Source organism: Poeciliopsis prolifica, unplaced genomic scaffold (genome assembly GCF_027474105.1).
Source record: "Poeciliopsis prolifica strain line A6 unplaced genomic scaffold, Auburn_PproV2 SCAFFOLD008, whole genome shotgun sequence".
NCBI classification, from domain to species: domain Eukaryota; kingdom Metazoa; phylum Chordata; class Actinopteri; order Cyprinodontiformes; family Poeciliidae; genus Poeciliopsis; species Poeciliopsis prolifica.
Window position 1 is genome coordinate 12396696 of NW_026562383.1, and position 21279 is coordinate 12417974.

Below are 21279 nucleotides of genomic sequence, written 5' to 3' on the forward strand. Positions count from 1 at the left end.
ACTCCATTGTATTTCAAAAAGCCATCATTTTCTAATATTAGATCTTTGTTGTGCTTACTTGGTTAACATTTTTTTTAGGTTTGGATAAGTCTATTTCTATCTGCAAATCTTTGTTGTATGTCATCTCCCCTTTGACTCAGTTTCATGTCATGTTCTGCTGTCATGTAGTAATGCCAGAAAATGTCTTTATTTTTCCCTCTTCCAGACACTGGACGGGCATAAACCCACTGGGGACTCTGGATCTCGTCGAGAGTCTTCTTTAGATGTATTTGCAGATTCTTCCAAAGAAGGGCTTCTTAACTTCAGGCAACTTAGCACAGAAAAGAATAAGGTACTCTGTCATGCCCAAGCACTCCTTCATGAGTCCTGTTCATTACTCAAAATGTGACATTTAAGGATTTCTTTGTCTTTCAATATGCAGCGTGTTGGTGGAGGCATGAGATCCTGGAAACAAATGTATGCTATTTTACAAGGCCACACCCTGACCCTCTACAAAGATAAGAAGGATGCCCTGTCTCACGCCGCATCCCAGTCTGATGAGGACCCGCTCCGAATTAGCATCAAGGCCTGTCTGATTGACATCTCCTATAGTGAAACCAGACGCAAGAATGTGCTGCGGTTAACCACGTCAGACTGCGAGTATCTGTTCCAGGCAGAGGGGAGAGAAGACATGCTCTCATGGATCAAGGTCATCCAGGAAAACAGTAACCCGGATGAGGAGGTGTGTGTGTGTGGTTAGACAGATTCTTGTGTGTGTTTTGCCAAGTCAGATCATTAATTGCCATCTGATGAGTTGACCCTCATGTTGTCATTATTTCCTCTATTGATATTATCTGTGTGGAGTGCAGTAGCTGTTTAATGGAGGACAAAAACAAGCTATCTGATAAGATTTCACAGCACAGTGACACAAGTATGTCTGTAACCGAAACAAAGATCAGTGATGAAATACGATCAAAAGCATTATTTATAAAATGGTCAACAATGACTTGAATAAAAGCTGGTTTCAAACCTGTTTTACCGGAGTGGAGAAAAAAAAAGGACGGGTGTGAAGGGGAAACATGACAATAGCCTCAGTTGATCGCAAAGACTTCTTTCAGCTAGGTACTTGGAGTGGTCTTTGTTCATCATAGGCCAAAAAGGATGTTCGTTCACCCACCCATTCATTCATTCAATCATTGCACAAGGAAAAGACTGTAGTCACATAGAGTTTCAGACTAAGGGCTTCCGACTACCAGACTTTTAAAAATTATTTCAAAGTTTCTAGAAAGATCGAAAAAGTATTTTGAAAGTCTTAAATGTCCAGATATTGACCAGATTTTCTACTTTATCTAATATTAGTTGTGTTAATTTTTAATTACCTTATTAAATTAACTTATCCAAGTTGTTTTTGTAATTCTTGTATGTCGCAAATTTAAATAATGAATATCTTAAAGCTCTCAAAAAGTGGCAAATTTACCAAATACTTGCATAAACCCTCATTGCTCTTTAAATACCTTTAAGTTTTAAATACTGACTTGTAGTGGTAATTTTTTGTTTGGTTTTTTTGTTTTTTTTTACTTGAACCTGGCAAAATCATCTGTGCCCAGTCTTGATTTAAAAAATTAAAATTGGAAATGTTCAACACCCACTAAAGTCCAATTCTGTTCTCGCAACTTGAATGAGTGGTTGATGGGATCTTCCCAAAACATTTTTCTTTTACAGCTTTTGTGCTTCCTTTGACTTTTAAGTTATTTCCAAAGATAACTTTGAAAATACTTCAATTGACAATAGCTTTTACACCAGAAGTCTATCTGGGTTATTGCAGCCTGATATACCTTAGAGATGTTCACGTATCAGAAAAATATCCAAATTTTTGTTTCCTAGTGGATAGCAGAAAATTCACAGATTCTTGGCATGAGACTTATTTTTTTGTGTGTTTCTTCTCTTTTTATGTGAATTTGCATGATTTTTTTTTCTTTTTTGCATCTTATATTATCTGAGTCATTACTTGATTTTCTCTTGTTTTTACAGAATGGTTCTGTTACCAGCCAGGATTTGATCAGTAGAAAGATAAAAGAATACAACATGATGAGGTATACAGGGCACAGCATTGCCCCCTAGTGGTTACCTAGAGCAAGAAAAAACTGTTTAAATAAAATGCCAAACAAAAAGAAAATCTTTGTTTTAATCTTTCTAACTTTGTATGTTGATCAGTGCTCCCAGCAGCAGATCAGAGCCCTCCCCTAAGTCCTCTCGGCAGTCGCTCAGCATCAAGCAAGCATTCCTGGGAGGTAAAGCAGAAGTCCGGAGCCACAGCTCCCATTCGCCCAGAACGGGAGAGGATCGAAGGACGCTGAAAGGTAACGTCACCAGGATCATTTACGGTGGTCCGGTGGTCTGTCATCTCAGGTGGGTCATTTACTTCTGGGGCCATTTACAGATGAATCAAGTCCACCTCGAGACAGGGGAGCTTGGAAAATCGGCATACCTGGGATAATGAAGAAACCGTTTGAAAAGAAGCAGGCCGGCATCACTTTCGGTGTTCGTCTTGAAGATTGTCCACCTGCTCAAACTAACAGGGTGGGTTTTAAATGTTTGTCTGGTGTTACTGTTCAACCATGTGTCTTTTTGCATTGTTGTCGAAGTATGCGAGTTATGTCCCACTGATTGTTGTTCAGTTTGTTCCGCTGCTCGTGGAAGTGTGCTGTCAAGTCGTAGAGGAGCGAGGACTGGAGTACACTGGAATCTACAGAGTTCCTGGAAACAACGCTGCCATCTCCAACATGCAGGAGGAACTCAACACCAAAGGCATGGCTGACATTGACATCCAGGAAGATGTGAGTGACTGACAGCTTGCTTGTCTCATAAGACCTCTGAGACCTGCTGCCATGCAACTCTGTTTATTTTCTCAATCTCTGCAGAAATGGAGGGACATTAACGTGATTAGCAGTTTGTTAAAGTCATTCTTCCGAAAACTTCCAGAACCTCTGTTTACAAATGGTAAGATTTTAAAGTCAAAATATAGTAATAGTTTTGTACTTGTCCCAAATTATGTTTTTTTTCTGTCCTATTTTCAGAAAAGTATGATAAATTTATTGAAGCCAGCAGAACAGAAGACTCCGTAGAGCGTTTAAAGGAGCTCAAGAGGCTGGTTAGTATATTCTTACATAAGGGACATTTAATTAGCAATAACACTAAGTGTTGAGTGATACCGAGACTATTTTTTTTTTATTTTTACTTTTTTTTTTTTACAGGTCTATGAATTGCCCACTCATCACCTTGAAACTCTCAAATTCCTTTGTGCTCACCTAAAAAACGTTTCTGATAACTGTGAACAGAATAAGGTCGGACTTGTCGCCATCAGATCCTGAGTTTACCCTTTTAAGGATTTTGTCAAATTACCTGACTCGTCTTTATCTGGTGTCTTTAGATGGAGCCTCGCAACCTGGCAATCGTATTCGGTCCGACGCTGGTCAGAACGTCAGAGGACAACATGACCGACATGGTCAATCACATGCCAGACCAGTGCAAGATTGTTGAGAACCTTGTCCAGCAGTTTGACTGGTTCTTTATGGAAGATGGCAGTGAAGATCCAGTTGTAAGTGGTACTTTGTTTTCATTATGCCGCAAAGCAGTGTCGCGCGGTGTGGTGCAAAGCTGGTGAGGCACTGACTTGATCATAATCAGATGTAACATGCGGACAACGCTGGAGGGCAAAGAGACAATTCTTTTACATGCCATGCATAGCCGAGCTGCCGCCCCAGAATGATTCCATTAACTCAACGAAACTTGGAAATGTTGGTATTTTGTGCTGTGGAGCAAAGGTTTTTCTCTTTGCTCCAGAGCAAAGCGAAAAAACGTTCAAGTACAACTCAAAACCATGTCTTTTCCCGGCCAGGCTACACCATGGCAAATGAAACAAGATCCTTTGAACCGTTTTCACTTTTTACTACATTACAGCAAGAGTTTCCACACCAACTGTAGTCTTCTAGCCACCAATTTGGATTTTTGGTGATACTGATTCTTTTTGTCTGAAATGTTAGCTCTTACTGGACTGCATACTTTCAAATAAAACGCAGTTGAATATAATTTTCCTCTGTTCTTCTGTTTCCCTTGCTGATGCTGTAGGCTGTCGTTGAGCAGGAGAGCACAGTGCAGTCTCAGCCTGTGCCCAATATAGGCCACCTGCTCACTAACATCAGCCGGGTTCCTGCCTCTTCTGGGGAAGTCTCAGGTAACTCAGAAGCAGCTTTTCCCCTCAGCAGCCATATTCTGTATGCATTGCAATAGCAGATAGAAATGTATCAAATAAGAGATTATAGTTTGAATTCTGAATGTTATAAAACATCTTTTAATTGTTTTAAATACTTTTAGTGAGAACAAAAACATCAGCTTTGTTTTTGTGAGTATTTTTACAGCAAGTTTTTTCAGTCATTTTTCAGTGTATACCATCAAGTAGCTTAACCACTGAACAATTGCTGAGAAACATCTTGCAGCAAAGCTTTTTTTTTTATTGATTTATTTTCTAATTTAAAATCTGTTTTGTTTTGTCACCATTTGTTTCTTGTTTAGTTTTTTTATTCTTATTATTACTTCTGCCCAAATATAAATTTGTCCAAGTTTTATTTCTGTTCATTTCTTTGCTTTACTCTTTTATTTTCTGTGCTTAAGTCATTTTTTTTTCTCCCCGTGCTTTTTCTATGTTGAATGAACGACTCCTTTTCTTTCAGTTCTTTTCTTCCCCTCCTCATCATCTCTTGCATAATCCCGGCATGTTCTTTCCCAAATAAAATCTTGAACGAGACAAAAAAACTAAACATAAACAATGGAAGTTGTAACCCTTTCTGACCTGTGCCCTTCTGTGTATAGTGTGTTCTTTCTCCTCCCTTATCCTTGTCCAGCACTCACGCATTACCCACTCTTGACACAGGCCAAGTGGGCGGCGTCTATCACTCGATGGTGTCCCTGATGGACTCTGTTTTGTCAGTGATGGACAGCTGGGACTGTAGGAAGAAGGACGAGTGTTGTGCCCAGTGTAGCTGCCTAGTCTGCAGTAACCCGCAGCTCTTTTAAATTTGGCCGAAAGGAGGAAAAAAAGATAAAGAAAGAAAGAGAAGTCGATGTTTGTCATTGTTCCTGTGCTGTGCACATCTCATATTTAAACCAGTACCCTAAACTGAGGGGATACAGAGCCACGCTGCTGCACTTTCTCTGAAAGCCCTTCTGCTGTCTCTTGTTGTCTTTTAAGCTGATCGCAAGGACAAGTAGCATGGTACGGACAACCTCAGGTTCTCTTCCGGTTATGTGGCATAATCTGTCATGATGTCTGAGGGCGGGGTCGTGGGGTTGGGCCTGAGCTGGATGTTCCCCAGCACACACAAACAATCCACTCATACAGTCACATGCCAGCCCAGTTCGAACTAACTGATGGATGGAGAGGTGTGCAGGTGTTCAGGTTGCACATGAAGTGACTGTGAGCATGTAGATGGAGGCTAAATTGTTTCTACATGTAGATTCTTTTTTTTTTTTTACTTTTTTTTTTTCAGGTGCTGCCTTTTTTATTTTCTTTGTCTGTGGTATTTTTATTTGAACATTTTTGTCTCTGTTTTACATTTCCCAACTTCACACCATTGACTACAGATACACTTAGCTGTACAGTACCTCCTCCTCTTGTGTTACGTAACTCTTGAGAACCATGTCACTCATTTATTGTGTTCCTAAAACCACAAAGAGGAAAAAAAAAAGCATATTTTTTAAAATATATATAGTTAGGTTGTTGTTTTGAGACTCCTACACAAAGTTTGATAGGAAGAACAAATGATTAATGAACCAGTCAGTTTTTGAGGCTCAGTCCATGTCGTTCATTGCTGTTTGTTCAACCTGCAGCTTATTTAGCTGAACTTTGGAATTTTTTTTTTCTGATTAAAATAAGTCCAGCATCCCACTCCCTTCTTCCTCTCTAAATATATTCTCATTTCCTTTCTTCCTTCTGTTTTTTCTTCTCTAATTCTCAGTAACTCATTTCTTCCTACCTTCCTTCCTCATATCCAGCGTCTTTTCTTGTCTCACCGCCTCTTTGTCCTTCTCCTTCCATCTGTCTCGCCCCCTTTGCTTCCTTTCTTTGGTTGTTCTTCTCTTCTTTCCTTGTCCCCTTCTTCCTCGCTCTATTGAAATAACTACCATAAATACATCCCGAAGTTTTACGTTTTCTATCTTAAAATAGCGATAAAGGACTGAGTGTTCTGAAAACTCGAGTTTGGAAAAAGTCCTGGAAGCAGCAGTTGTAATTTGTCTGTAGTGATTAGCAACAGACTGGAGTTTTGATTTTAAAATCTGCTTGTCGGGGAAAGTCAAACTGGAAATTGTCAGACTTATTGGTGCGTGTCTCGCTGTAAACCACAGAAGTTCATTTCAGAGATTTTTAATTCAGCAATAAAAATGAAAGCACATTGATCAGACAAAGAGAAAAGAAAACAATGCTGCAGGTTTCTAGGTTGAGAGAATTTTATTGAATCTAACCGAAGGTTAATAGATTGCAAGATCATCTGTACTAATGCATCCCGCGGCATGTTGTTTTTACTAATTGTACCTTTTAAAACCTAAAAACAACGTGCCTCATAGAACATGTTGATGACTACATGGACAGAAAGAAGTGGGAGTTTTCAGTTTGCAAACATTTAATTAAAAGTATTTACTAGTCAACCTGCTGATTGCCTGTTGGAACCAATCAAGAAAAACAAATTGATTGATTTTGACTCCTGGCCAATCATTACATATAACTTTACATTTTCTGCATATTAGGAGTTTCTTATTATATTTTGTTTTTTTATCTTGTGGCTTTTTAGTGCAAACATTTTTTTTTACATGCTATTAAGTAAAACGTAGCCCTTTAAAGTGTTTTGTTAAGTTATTAGACTTTATTTGAATCCCTCTTTTGTTGCTTTTTGGAGTCATGAGCAGGAGTTGCTATAGTTTCTGTGCCGCCCAAAGCTTCTGTAAGTACTTGTTTAGACAGGCGTGTTAGTCTGCTTCTCGTCGTTAGCTGCAGCTAAAGTTTTTGCTGCACATTATCGTTTTGCCTTTTATGTTGTTTTTAGTGACAGACTACATGTTTAAGCTCACTGCAGGAGTTCTCTGAGTGAGACAAATCCGTCACATGGAAAGCTTGCCTGCACCAGCTCAGCCGTATCGCTCACAACACACTCACCGATCCGATACACTCAGGGCCACCTGAAATTTCCCAGTTAGAGCAAACTCATTGACTCCCCCTCCTCTGTGACGTCTTGAGTTGGGAAAGAATGCCTTCGGCTGGTCGGTGGCTACGTGTGATGCTCTGTGACTGCCGTGTTTGTCCCCGATGTGCCGTCGTTCCATCGATACATGGGCATGAGCTGCTTTGTGTGTCGTTTACTGCCGGGTTCTCACCTCCTCTCCTTCATCTCAGGCACCTTCTGCTGCTCTGTTCACTTTTTTGCATTTAGTGCTGACTTCTTGATTCTATTCCTGTGTCGTCTTCTTCAATCAGAAATGTGTCATCTGCTTTTGTCCAGCTGCTCTCATTATGTCCACCCTGTCTCTTTTAATCTCTGCTTCAAGTGTCTTGTTTTTGTCATTTAAAACTCCTTCATTTACTGATGAGTGTCTTGTTTTTGTGCAGACACGGCATGTCCTGACTCCAATAAATCCAAGGTAAAGAAACATTTTAATGCCTCAATACCTTTCATTTAAAAAGTCAGACTTGTACATTTCAGGTTTTTGTTGTTGCGTGGTTTGATAATTGGTTTGTCAGAAAAATAAAAATGAAATTTGACCAGGGATTTTTCTTTTTAGCATAAAAGTATATCTCATGTTTTGTATGTCTGCTTAACCTGTTATTGACAGAAAGGTCATTATTAGGCAACATAGCTTTTCAGAGAGATGTATTCAAACGTATGAAAAACATTGAGTGAAAGTAAAAACCGACAGAGAGAAACTGTGGCAAGGAGATTATTATTCAAGAGTTTGGGGTATATTCTCATGCTCCCAAAATGCAGATGAAGTGTTTACTCACACTACTGTCTAAATAATTTTCATTGTTTCTCCCTTGTGTGTGAATTAATACACACTGCGAGAAAACTATAATAATGTTTTTGTTTTCCATCGCCAGGGCTTGTGGATTTCAGGGAATCAGTGTAGCAAAGAAATGCTGCGCTCCTCAATCTTCGCCAACCGGAAACGCAAAAAGAATAAAGAAAAATCTCAGCTCAGCAGTTCAGACGATGACCTGGACTCTGGTTTCAACAAAAAGGAGCTCCCGGGGGAGGGTCAGCGGCCTCTGTGGTCCCAGGTTAGCCAGGCGGAGGACAGCGGCCAGACGGACGAAGACTGCGAAAAAGACAAGCACAGGAACAGCTCAGAGGAAACCATCAGGAAAGAATCTGAGTCGGTTGCCTCCCTCCCTGGAGAGCACGTTCCCTCCGGCCATCAGATGCCTCCATATGCCTCTCCTTCCAGTTCCCCAAACCTCAACTACCATATGGCGGTAACTCATCAGTCGTCTCTGTCAGACCCGCCCTCCAACTACGACGACACCGTGTCGGACCTCGGTACGATGAACAGCACCAGTTCTCAGGCCTCGGTGCCCAGAGTGAGGAGGAACAAAAACGCGGTCCTGGGTGCGGACGCGTGCCCCGGCGGACTAGGAGCCGAGGTCTGCTCCATCACCTCGGATTACTCCACCACGTCCTCCATGACGTTCCTGACCGGAGCTGAGACTTGCACGCTCAGTCCCGAAGTGCAGTCTGTGTCCGAGAGCAGAGGGGGAGAAGACGCCGATGACGAGAGGAGCGAGCTCATCAGCGAGGGCCGGCCCGTGGAGACGGACAGCGAGAGCGACCTGTCGGTGTTCACCGTTGGGAAAGCGGAGAAGAGCGAACTTCCCGAGTCCACCCGGCCACTCCCATCGCACAGACTCATCGAGTGTGACACACTGTCCAGGAAAAAATCCAGCAAGCAGAAAACACAAAGCGAGACTTCCCTGGACGACAAAGACCCCAACAGGTCGTCACAGGCTGTGAGTTCGCCAAAAGGTCGATCCAGTGGGAGTCTGAGCTCGTCATCGCGGAGCGAGCTGGATAAAATGGAGCCGGCGTGGAAGTTGAAGATAACCGACCGACTCAAGGTCCGCCTGCGAATGTCCGTTGACGACATGTTCGGCGTGGGCAGCCAGAGGAGCCGATCTCCCGAGGGCCGCACTAAGAAAAAGAACATCAGGCGCAGACACACGATGGGCGGGCAGAGAGACTTCGCAGAGCTGTCCATTCTGGGGGACTGGTCGCAGCCGGTCAGCTCGCGCTCAGAGCTGTCAGCCGTAGATCGGCTTAAACCAAAGTGCAGCTCTCAAGACTTTTCCATCGGGGATTGGATTGCCCGCGAGCGCCACCGCACCAGCAACCCAGAGGTCAGCCTGGACCTGTCAGAACAGCTTGGGGCGCGATGCGGCTCAAACTCCCAGAACTCCGGTGCCTCGTCCTCCTCTGAGCTGGCGCACGGTCCCGCTGAGGCGTTAAACGGAGAAATCTCACAGAGCAAAAATCTGAGCCTGTCAGCCACCGCTCACCCACATAAACTCACCAGTTCCCAGGTGGTCCATTCGCGCTTCTACCAGTACCTGTGACAGGTGTGTGTGTGCGTGTGTGTGTGTGCGCGAAACGTATTCCTGTCTCTATATTCTCTGTCACGTGACCAATGTTGGTGAATGAGCATGTTTACAGTCGTTGTCTGGAATGCGTCTTTCACCAGGTGTGAGTGCGGTTATAAAAACAGATGAATCGTTTATCTAACCTCTGAACAAGGCATGGAACAAATGTTTATATCTTTTTAATTGTCTCATTTTTTTAATGACAAAATAAGTCAAAAAAGGACCTGTTGCTAATGAAAGATGAGCTAGTGAAGTATGTTGAAGGATGAGTGAACGCTGTAAGGTGTAGTCGAAAGGCTATGAGGAGAATCCGACTTAGAATAATAGGAAGTAGTTTAAAAAAAAAAAGTACAGATTTTTAGTATCGCAGAGGAACTATTTTTGTGTTAAGAAAGTTACAATGTTTAAAGTCAGCGAGGCTGTCGGTAACCAAATGAAGAATGTACAGACATGCTTGCTGTAATACTGACTAAAAGCTTTACATGCTTGTTTTCATTCTAAAGTGTACATATTCTTATTTTTCTGTGTACTTGAAGTTTGTTTTTGGTACAGCCTGTGTGAGAATGACTGCCTACAAGCTCTCTACTGTCAAAGGGGCCTTTCCAAGGGTGTAAAGATGACCAGAGACACTGGACTTATGCAAATAGTTGATACGGTTCAAGTTCATTCCTGCTGTGTGTTTGAAAAAAGCAGTAAACATCCCTTCGATCCATGTGTTAAGCTGTGCTTTTAGACTTGATGGATTTAATGGTTCCTGCGTCTCTCAATGAGCGGCAGTGGAATGAAATGAAAAGTTCTGGGGATAAATCAGTAAAAGAAACGTTAAATTACAAAAAGGAAGTGCCTCACATTGAAATGTTAAGGGTGCCATACTGTCTTTCTTAAAGATGTTGCTGTGAACGACGTTTTCTTTTTTGTTGTTTTTTTTTTTTTTTTTTATCATCGACTCAGTCATTCTGCTGGTAACGAAAAAATGCCGAGCTTCCATTCTTTAGGCATTCCACTCTGGTCTTAAAAAGTTTTGTACATCCTCTCGTTTTTCATCTCTTGGTTTTAACGGAACTTGAATTTTAAATGTTCATAGTGAAAATTAAGAAAGAGTAATTTAAGTGTACAATGATGCCATGTTTTAGCTGCTTTACGTTGCATCTCCATCAGATCACAGGATTCAAGTACAGTATTGTAAAACGAAGATGATGCTGGTACTTCTCTGTGGAGAGAGGTTCACCATGGGGAGACGGAGGAGGGATATTTCATGAGGTTATTTGTATGGATATGATGTTCCTCTGATTGTGAAGAATGTGCAGACTCCTGAAACACTGGAAATAAATTTTATGGTAGAAATTCAAGTGTGCAGTATTTTTTTTCTTTTTTTTTTTTGTCCTTTCTTGGTATAAAAATATACATGGAAACCTAATTAATGCTATCTGAATATTTGATATAAAAATAATGAATTTTTATTTTATTTGGGTTAGCTCACAGGGCCGAAAGTTGTGATGCTGCACAAGTTAAGAGACTTGATATATAAATATGTAATATGGTTATATGTAATCTAACGCCACGACAAACATCAACTTTGCTTTTACGTGAAATTTGGCCATTTTCAAACTAGAAGTTTGTTTTTAATCAGAAATGTAATAGAAATGAAGTTTTTATCTGTCAGGTAAGACGCATTATTTGTTGCTGTATGCTTTAGTCTGTTGGTTTAGATTTAGGAAACAAATTTAAGACAAAATACATTTCAAAATGCTTTATGTACAAGTTGAACATATAACATGGAGACTTTGTCAGTTTTATACACTTTATACAGCAGCTGACTGGAAACCACAGATAATACGAACAGAAATGAAGTGAGGAGGAAAGACTTGGTAGAACATACAGCAGAGAACTTTCTAAATGCTGAAAATTCCGTTTAACGTTGGGGAAACTGCAAACTAATGGTTACATATGTGGGATTGTAATATACCGTTGTCTATTTTATATGGCGCTCTTTCCAATGTATTGTGAGAAAACAAAAACAAAAACAAAAAAAAAACTAAAATCCATAAACGTCTCTTGCTCTGTTTGGACCATGTTTCCTCATTTCATAGCGTCGTGGGCTCCTAACAAGAACATCTTCTCCACAGTAAGGCACAGTGACAAAAACAAGAGCTCTATAGAGAAATGTGGGCACAAAGAAAGTGTTAAAACTTCATTATTTATACAATCTTTGAGTGTAACAGCAATAACGTTGTGCCTTCATCTTCTAAAGCCACTATGGACTGATGCATCCACTTACACACAATAAGACACTAAACAGAGAATCTGAAAAACAACTCTGAATAACCAGGAACACAATAATTTTAGTTAGTTGGCAAGATTATCACAAACTGGCAGCCATCAAAAAGTTACATCTTCTCATGGGAATAATCTGCAAAGCACTTTGTTTTAGCCTGCCTGTTTGGGTTGTCGATCCTCTGCTTGTCCACCAGAGGGAGCACTGGTCCAGCTTTTCGGAGTTTTATTCAGCCTCTGTCTGGCGGGTTTCTTCCGCAGTAGCCAGCGTGAGTTGAGCATGGGGGGGATCGGGACCGACGCCCTGTTTGCACATGCAGGTGCTTCAAATAGAGCTAAAGTCAGATTGGAGGGCAGGGGGCGTAGACTTTAGGTTAGAAAGATTTGTTGCATATTGTGCTGTGATAGGAGGTGGCCACGGCTGCCTAGCCGGCCCAGGTTTAACTGTCTTCCTCGACCTCATCCTGGTCGTCACCCTTGGGCGTCTCTGGCTCCCGGAAACACTCCTCAAAGAAGTTGACAAGGGACTGACTCAGGTGCTGCTGTGTGCCTTCGCTGTGCAGGAAGTGGCCTTCGTCTGGGTAGATCTGTGAAATGGGAACCGATAAACTATTTAAACTTAAGCAGTGATTCAGTCTCCAGTAGAAAAACAAGAATTTATAATCTATACATCAAGAAAAATTGTTGGGAGTCAAATTTGGAGATTTCAAAATCAGTAAATATTTACAAACAAGTAATTTTAATGTATTCCCATTTTGTTCATCTCCGCAAGAAATCCAAGTGTCTCCAGAAATACATTTTTCAATAGGTTCAGAAATAATAATACACAAGTCTGCCACCAAAAACAGTTTTAAGTCAGCAAGGACCAAAAAGGTCCAGATAAAACAATCACAGCTGCATTTTCTTCAGGCTACATTGTTGGTGCCAAGAAAATGTGGCACTCCATCAGGAAATGCTCATAAAAAACTTTAAAACTAATCTTTTAGCTAACTGAGAGATTCACATCACCTTTTTGTCACCAAATATTCAAGATCAAAACTTTTGATTCACCTACAAATTCAATGAAACCAACTTATATCCATCCAGTAGAATAATGTAGCCAAAGAAAACAAACGTCTCATACACACCAAAACAATGAGTATAAAGTGCAGCATAATTACAAGTAGGTGATATTTAACGAGAAAATAATTATCTTTAAATTCCTTTTGGCTGATAGACACTGTTAAATTGTCTCAAAAAAAGTTTGAATACAAACAAATAGTTAGAAGCTCACCTGTAGAGTGTAATTGGCCTTCTCGCTGATTAAATGGTTGATGAATTTTGCTGTGTGCTGGAAGTGAACCTTTTCTGTGTTGGTGGAGAGAACGAGAGCCAAGACACACATGAGGCTGAGCAACACTGAGTCTTATCACTTGTCATGTTGAAATGTTAAATCCTAAACAAATAATAATTATGAATATAATACCATCAGCTGTCGGGTGAATTATTAAGAACTGTTTCTCCAGCAACTGACCCGCTCTGTGAGCTAAATTAGCCATCTAGAGGAGAGAAAAAGAAAAATTGATCTGAAGTTCAATCAGTATTAACCATTCACTTGCATATATAAGAGTGGTAAAATTTGGGTAGTAAGTATTAAAACACTTCACCGTATAAACTCTGGAATCTGTCTTTGGGCCAAGGTATCGCTCTGAAAATGCAGATGCTGCAATGTTGGGTGGGGGGAAAAAAAGTAATTAGATGAAAAACATTTACGCTTTAGAAAAATAATAACACCCTGGAACTTTTTCACATTCTGATACTTTATCAGAATGATATTTATTTATTTTATACAGCATTTATTGGTCCGAGTCCTTGAGGATTTTTCAGGTAAATCAAATGCGTTTTTCACTTTAAATTCATTTCTTTCCCCATATTTATAGAGCCTTGCAAAATGGTAAAATCAAACTCTACTACTACTCTGCTGCTTGTTGGACTATGGAGTACAGATACAATACAGACAGGATGTGAATTTGTTCAGCAAGTATCAAAGCTCTTGTGAGGTTATGTTAACTCTGCTCTTAAAAAAACCCTGGAAAATTATACCATAAAGCTCAAAATCTGTGATAGGTGAGACGGCCGCGCCGCATTTCAGCTGAGTGAACTCTTCAGAGCTCAGAAGCATTGTGGCTAAGTATCCGCCGTAGGCCTGAAAAGAGAAGGACAAACAGAAACACAGATCCACTGAGCAAGCTTTTAGTTGAATGAATGCAGAGGCCAATTGGAGTGAAGATCCCATTTAACATGAATGCCATTCCTCTTTTACCTTTCCATAAACTCCCATTCGATTCTTATCAATGTAAAGTTCTTTGGATATGAACCTGAAATGAAAACAAGGAAAATAAAGATAATAAGGAGAGCTTGAAGATAGCCAGGCCCCTGAGTTACAGCCACTCACACTTGTAGTAAAGGTTTCACCTGAGTGCCTCCAGCTGATCCCGCTCCTCCAGCTTCCCCAGCCTCCTGCGGACCTTGTGGAGCAGGTTGGTGCCCTGGAAACCGCTGCCATGGCCATCAAAGCGGATGACGATGGTGCTGAAACTGCTGACGAGAACCGTGGCCCAGTCCACCCGGAACTGCTCCGTCACCATCTGCCCACCAGGTGTCCCATCACTGTGAGGGAAGAAATGGATTTTACTGGCGGATTGCACGAGTTGCATAGAACATCCATGTCTTTTTATATTATTTTTCTAGGTTTAAATTATTACATTATTTGACTACATTATGAAGTCTAATAAATATTAGCCAAATTAACCAAACCATTTGATCAAGCCAGCATGCAATGTGGAAAATCTTCTTTAGAGCAGACAGCAAAGTATAGGGTGAGATCAAGTAATAATATTGGGAAATTATTGATAAGATTTTTCAGTTTCAGTGGCACATCAGACTGACTGTTAATCTGAGGATTACAAAATATAATCTACGGTGTCAGATGTGAAGGATGCTGATGCCATAGGATCATTTTCCGTTCGTATTGTGTCTTTCTGTGTCGTTGAAATGAATGAGGCTGGAGACTGCAGCTCCAAGAAGGAGCTTTGGGTAAATAAGGACATTACATGAGAGAATCAAAGCAACTCCAGGTATGGTTTTGATGATGACATGAAGCTCAAAAAAGTCAATTTTGCATAAGAATTTTGCCATGAAGATTTTGAGATAGGAGTTATTTTAGGACCTGTTTTGGACTTTGTCTCTCTTGAACTAGCTGTAAAGATAAGCCTCTAGAATCAACTAATTTAGTTTTATGCTAAATGAAAATGCTATAAGAGTAACCTGCTGCAGGTAACATGTTAACTGCTTTTAACAGAACAAAGGAGGCTGGAGAAACCCTAATATCTCCCTTTAATGTTTTGTAAGGGCCCTGAAACTGACAGACAGCATTTGGTTATTTTTGAAACCCATGTTTTCACTTGCCTCTATATAAATTTCAGCTTGTCAGGCTATTTTTCTCTAAATGTATTCTTCCACAAATATTCAATTAAATAATCATAGTAATTCTAATATCCTAGATTGTCTTTATCTGTAATTTTGTATGTATTTTGGAAATCCAGAATTATATCTTCTTCATATTTCCTTTTTTAAGTTCTGCAGAAATTTCATAACATCTATCTTAGATTGTATCTAAGATTGTTTATTATAGTTCTCATCTCTGTAAAGCCCTCAAGCTTTTAAAAATAATTTTCTCTAAGTGACAACTTGAACTTCAGTGAAATTTGAGTCACTCGTAATTTGTTTGAGATGTTCCAATTAAACTGGCATATTTCTATGTCCACTTTCAAGGGAGACTTTCTTCATTAAGAGAAAGAGGATAACCTTGTACAAGAAGCAAAATATTTTACACAGACTAGATTATTTGGCACTGCAACACCTTTTACGTGGATTGATGGAACAGGAAAATGTACAAAGCATTCCTTTTTTGGAGCTCAGATATGTCACAAACTGTCAGAAGCATGAAAAGTGCATTTACAACACAGATCTGTTCTAGCAATAAAATAAAGGACTGTGTTATGTCAAGTGTGTTCTCTAAATATAGTTAAGACTAAATTAATCCTTCAGTAATGGCCCCTCGAATTGCCAACATTAGTTAAGTTTATGTGTCATTTTAAGTTAGTGCTGAGGGGTTCGATCCTCAAGAATCAAGCCGATGAAGTCAGACTCACACTATCAGCAGAAGAGGGTAGTGGGCTGTGTCTGTAAAACCTGCTGGCTTTAGAATCTGCATCGTCAGAGCTACAAAAGAAAGGACACAGTCAGTGGGCGACCCGTGAAATGACCACACACACATATTGTGTTCAGGGTCACATACTGTAATCATCGATGGTGATGGTCTTATTCTCCACTTTCGGCATCTGCATGTTGTTGTACGTGTCGTTTACTCTCTTGTTCGTCTCCACATCAAACACCTCTGCAGATCAAGACAACAATCAGTCAGTGTGGAGCTTATGTGGATTCTGCATGTTCCGCTGAAACAGGATGACTGCTCAACGAATTTTGCCCCAAATGGTTCTTTATCGGATCAGCCAAATGAAACCATGAGGCGAGGCATCCTACAGTACCTCGTAACTTGCAGCCCTAACATTCTTCCTATTTTGTGACATCAACGCTTGTAAAGACATTCTCACAAAGAACTCAGCAATCATGCAAGACTTTGTGAATCTCATTCACATAAAGTTCTAATAAAATCTATTAAGATTTGTGGCTGTAATGTCACAAAATGCAAAAGACTTCAAGTGCTATGAATCTTTTTGCAAGGTACTATTTGTGAGTCTTAACTGGATCTGACATGGGTGAATCAGTTCAAAATGGGCAACAAATCTAGGATCCATTATGACACCATTTTTACACAGAGCTGTCATCAGCCCTTTAGAGGTAATTAGCTACTAATTATTATGCAAACTGTGAAAAATTTCATCTGGAGTCAATTTTTCAGCTGGTTTCTTACAAACAGAAGCACTAATATGTAAATGTTGTCTGGGAATTAAATCAGTTGAGCTATTGTCTCCGAAAATCAAAAACTTACTCTCTTTGTCTCTTGTTCTGTAAACAGCCACACTTGGTATATCTGGACCTGAACAATAAGTGAGACGATTGGTTAACAACGTATATAAATTAATTTATTATAAAAAGCAACATACTTTGACACTTATCATCCTGTCTATCAAGAAACACCCACATAGTAAATGTCATCAGCTATGCTAATGTAAGAGTTGTCGCAGAATTAGATAATTCACTCTTTTCAGTCAGTAAGAATCGGGCTTAACGATATATTTTTCCAACCAGTTTGATTTTAATCGACAGTCTGACACTAATAAAAATAAAATATATTGAGCTTTCCACTGAATACAGATTTAATCCTGTGGATTTTCTCTACCAGAAATACTCCAGGGTGAAGGTTGAATGTAGATGTCTCCCACCTTTGCAGTTGAGCAAGAAGTACTCCATGTTATGGCTGAATGAAACGTCCACATAACCACACTTGAATTCACAGGACAGGCAGCAGCGGTTGAAAGGAGCAATCGTGTCAGAGCTGTGGGTTAACACTGTGTCAATACGCTCCTCCAAAGCTCTCCGCAAACTCCAAAAAGCAGCCAGCCGACTTTTATGAGAATACTACCTGTACAAGTGCCGTCGCTTTGGGTCGTCTTCTGTGCTCAGAAAATATCTGCAAATCATCAAGATGTCAAGTGACTGTGAGTTTGAAGAGCGAGCGCCCTTACATGTGCAGAGGTATCACTTACATTAGGTTCTTTTCATGACTGTAGGCCAAGATGCTTGTGACGTCCCAATTTCCAGATGTTAGAGAATGAAGGATGTCTGTGCTGGTGTTAGGCTAAAAGATAACACACTGAAAATGTTTTCTTGAACCTCACTTATTTTTATAAATGAGCATCATGCCTGCACTTTTACCAAAGAGGTGGACACAGAGATGTGAAAAAATTTCCCTCTCCCTCCCTGAGGGATTGCCCTGGTGAAGAAAAACTTGTGTCCATCTTTAGAAAACAGTGGAGGTTCATTCTGTGTAGACGAGAGAAGTAATATGAGAAAAAAAACGCTTGCTCTGAATTTAATATCAATGTACTTCAGAGAAACAGAGGGAGCATTTTCTAACCAACTACTTTGGCACAAAGCAGGATGGGGGTTTTGTCCTTCGCATACCTGTCGATGCAGCCAGCTGTTACTCTCATCTTCATGTTTCTGGAAAGAACAACAGTGACAGAACATAAAACTACACCACAAAAACCCATCCAACCCTGCTAGGAAAAACTAAGAGTGAAAATAAAATCTCCAGCTATCGTTCCGGGCGAGAGGCGGGTTTCACCCTGGACAGATCTGTCGCAGGGCAACACAGAGACTGACAGGGCAAACATCCATGCACACACACTCACCTAGGGTGAATTTAGAGAGACCAATTAACCTGACAGTCATGTTTTTGAACTCTGGGAGGAAGCCGGAGAACCTGGAGAGAACCCACGGATTCACAGGGAGAACATGCAAACTTAGTGCTGAAAGACCCCGGGCCCAGGACCTCCTTGCTGCAAGGCGACAGTTCTACTAACTGTACAACATTTTTTCATAAATATCTGCTAGAGTAATAGTCTCATCTTTAAAGAACTTCCAGGGCGGTGCTGTGGTGGCACAGGGGTTAAGCACAACTCCTCTTAGTCCTCGAGAGGCTGTCGCAGGTTGAATTCCCACCCTGGCGACCCTTGCCACGTCTTCCCCGGCTCTCATTACCCTCTTTTCTGTCAATTAACTGTCAAATAAAGTCCACTAGAGTCAATCAAACCTTAAAAAAATAAACTTCCAATAGACTTGTATTTCTGGGTTTTAAATAAAAGAAAAACATTTTTCTATGGGATGGTGATTTTACTGAAAAACCCCCCAGTAACTTAATGATAGGAAAAACAAGGGTATATTAATGTTATATCCGTTACTGTCACTCTGTTGTAAAAAATAGTCTACAAACAGAATATTTATAGCAATTGCTAACTTTGTCAAAAGAAGCATCTATGTATAGAAGAAAATATCTCAAGATTTGAACATTTGATATGTAATCTTTACATTATTTGCAGTAAGGATTTAATGTTTAGGTTTCCAAGACATTGTCTTGACTGTTAAATATTTCAAACATTTTCAGACTTTACTTTTCATTTTGTATCAGGGTTTGAGAAAATGATATATTTTGCCACAAAATCTCATCCTGACTTTGGTGTCTTTTTAGAGAGGTCTTTTGTGTTGGTAGTGTTTCATTCATGTCATTCATTTCTAGGCCAAATTACTGAATAAAAACCTCAAGTGGATGACTGTTTCTAAACAAAATAGTGTGTGAGGTTTTTTATTTAAAACGGCACTAAAAGAGAAGAAGACATGGAGAAGAAATAAATTGCCAGGGCAAGCAGTGAAATATGATAACGGAACATAAGTGGCAGCGGAAATGTGTCACAGTTTGTGTCACCTTGATGCAGACTCCAGTGGTGGTCTCACACAACGTGAGGATGGAGTTGTTCTGGGCTCTGTTGAGCCAGTTAACAGCCAACTTGGTGTTGGTGGCCCACTTCACCATGGTGATATAATATTCCCTCCTGGAAAAGAATATGTCACACCTTTGACAGCCTCTGTCCCTTCTAACAAATGACTTCGATGACTGTCACTCGTGTCACAAACACAGAGGCGTTACCCTATCCGAGGGTCGTCGGGTTTCTTCATCACCACTGTGTGCAGAGGACCATGGAGGCTCACCACAGACAGGTGCACTACAGGATTCTCTTCTCCAGCCTGAGAAGAAAACCAGAACCTGAAGGTTAGCCTTGGCTTGTTATCTGAGATCTGAGTTCCGGGCAAGATGCGGGGTAGACCCCAGACAGGGCACCAGCCTGTCACAGTATTAAATAATATATTTATGTTTTAATATTATGGACAAAATGATGACAGAAACAGTTAAGGTTGGAAAATGGTTGGAATAATGAGAAAAATGTGTCAAAATTTATTAACAATAAGGTGAAATGACACCTTTGGAAAGACATTTCTCACATTAGCAGTATACAGTATAAAGTTTTAAGCTCACATGACCTGGAAATTTCCTACTATAAGATTTAACAACAGAGAAAGTCCATCTCTTTTAGCAAAAAAAAAAAAAAAACTTCTTCAAGATATGATTTTTGTTTTGTTTTTAATATTTTTGATTCTAAATCACAAATTTAACAGGGAAAATAAAAATTTTCCATCATGCCGATCATTTACATAAAGAGCTACAATAAATATTGGTAAACTGAAAATAGAGGAGACAGTTTGTTCCTAAGACATTTAATTGTTCCCTCTTGCGAAGTTTTACTCACAGACTGAGGAATTTAGTTTACACATTCAACCTGAGCACTCAACAGAGAGCGTTTCATGAGGTGTCAGACATCAAACATTTTTCCAACAAAAAAAAGATGGGTACGACTTTCACTTCCGGAACCCAGGGGATTCAAAATAACACCTTTTATCACACTGTGAAAGCCCCTTTCAGTTGCATCAGTCTCTAGTCTGAGACAGCATGTTTGTTTGTTGTTTGTGAAAGTCATGCTGCAGGTTTACATCTGTGGACAATCCTCACTACAGCTACAAGTTGCCCCCTTTGACTTCCCTTTCATCTCATGCATTTATTCAAAGCAAATCAATTAAATCCACCCAGAGTTTGCTGATTTGTATAACAGTCGTGATGGTTTGTGCTCCAGTCTGACCTTTGGGTAATGATAGTCCTGGCTGCCAGGATATGGTGTGCCAGTGAAATATGGAACTTCCATTTTTGGCACCAGCGTATCATTGATGGTCATAAAGGCCAAACGGAGTCCGTCTGGAGACCACCAGTGGGCAATGTGAGTCTGCAGGATTTCCTCTGTTAAAACAAGAATAGAGATACGGCAGAAGTTTTGGAAAAGTTGAGAAAAAGCAAACATCTACATGTGATGCTCTTATTTAGAAAAATTCTATTCATCAAAAGTGACAACGAAAAAATTCTTGCAGAATTAATAAGTTCTGATAAATTGACGTAGCTTTATACATAAATTTTAAAGCATATTTCTTACATTTAGACATCAGGAGACGTAACCGTCTCATAAGAATAAATGCTGAAACAAGCAAGAACTGCACAAAACTTAGTGATATTAATTGCATTGATATTGCAGGCCAGCAGTTCAATAAAGCATTTGCATCATGTGAAAAAGTTCTTTTAAAACACCTTCAGCAAAGGGACCATGTTGGTTTAATTTAAATGCCAGTGGAAACAGTACCTATTTGAAAAATATATATGCTACTAGATAAATGTGATAAAT

At 40.1% G+C, this 21279-nt stretch overlaps 2 protein-coding genes across 8 annotated transcripts in view; one reads left to right on the plus strand and one right to left on the minus strand.

Moving 5' to 3' along the window:
• The window catches only part of arhgap21b (Rho GTPase activating protein 21b), a 33467-nt gene extending 22460 nt beyond the window's left edge, over nucleotides 1–11007 (plus strand). For all 3 annotated transcript variants that reach the window (XM_055033004.1, XM_055033007.1, XM_055033005.1), the window contains 13 exons: nucleotides 206–331; nucleotides 422–721; nucleotides 2011–2072; nucleotides 2194–2339; nucleotides 2420–2559; nucleotides 2658–2816; nucleotides 2901–2979; nucleotides 3057–3130; nucleotides 3234–3323; nucleotides 3410–3577; nucleotides 4108–4213; nucleotides 7637–7668; nucleotides 8126–11007. In XM_055033004.1, coding sequence (XP_054888979.1) covers nucleotides 206–331; nucleotides 422–721; nucleotides 2011–2072; nucleotides 2194–2339; nucleotides 2420–2559; nucleotides 2658–2816; nucleotides 2901–2979; nucleotides 3057–3130; nucleotides 3234–3323; nucleotides 3410–3577; nucleotides 4108–4213; nucleotides 7637–7668; nucleotides 8126–9634 — 2991 coding nt within the window. In that variant the 3' untranslated portion in view covers nucleotides 9635–11007. The remainder of the gene's footprint in view (nucleotides 1–205; nucleotides 332–421; nucleotides 722–2010; nucleotides 2073–2193; nucleotides 2340–2419; nucleotides 2560–2657; nucleotides 2817–2900; nucleotides 2980–3056; nucleotides 3131–3233; nucleotides 3324–3409; nucleotides 3578–4107; nucleotides 4214–7636; nucleotides 7669–8125) is intronic.
• A 386-nt stretch (nucleotides 11008–11393) lies between these two features.
• Nucleotides 11394–21279, minus strand: part of LOC129362024 (dipeptidyl aminopeptidase-like protein 6) — a 96736-nt gene continuing 86850 nt past the window's right edge. For all 5 annotated transcript variants that reach the window (XM_055033326.1, XM_055033327.1, XM_055033324.1 and 2 more), the window contains 18 exons: nucleotides 20689–20843; nucleotides 19644–19741; nucleotides 19422–19548; nucleotides 18122–18160; nucleotides 17873–17980; nucleotides 17704–17795; nucleotides 17580–17627; nucleotides 17380–17492; nucleotides 16986–17033; nucleotides 16272–16370; nucleotides 16126–16195; nucleotides 14387–14581; nucleotides 14235–14289; nucleotides 14015–14117; nucleotides 13579–13634; nucleotides 13398–13470; nucleotides 13206–13279; nucleotides 11394–12519 (listed from right to left, as the gene is read on the minus strand). In XM_055033326.1, coding sequence (XP_054889301.1) covers nucleotides 12373–12519; nucleotides 13206–13279; nucleotides 13398–13470; nucleotides 13579–13634; nucleotides 14015–14117; nucleotides 14235–14289; nucleotides 14387–14581; nucleotides 16126–16195; nucleotides 16272–16370; nucleotides 16986–17033; nucleotides 17380–17492; nucleotides 17580–17627; nucleotides 17704–17795; nucleotides 17873–17980; nucleotides 18122–18160; nucleotides 19422–19548; nucleotides 19644–19741; nucleotides 20689–20843 — 1700 coding nt within the window. In that variant the 3' untranslated portion in view covers nucleotides 11394–12372. The remainder of the gene's footprint in view (nucleotides 12520–13205; nucleotides 13280–13397; nucleotides 13471–13578; nucleotides 13635–14014; nucleotides 14118–14234; nucleotides 14290–14386; nucleotides 14582–16125; nucleotides 16196–16271; nucleotides 16371–16985; nucleotides 17034–17379; nucleotides 17493–17579; nucleotides 17628–17703; nucleotides 17796–17872; nucleotides 17981–18121; nucleotides 18161–19421; nucleotides 19549–19643; nucleotides 19742–20688; nucleotides 20844–21279) is intronic.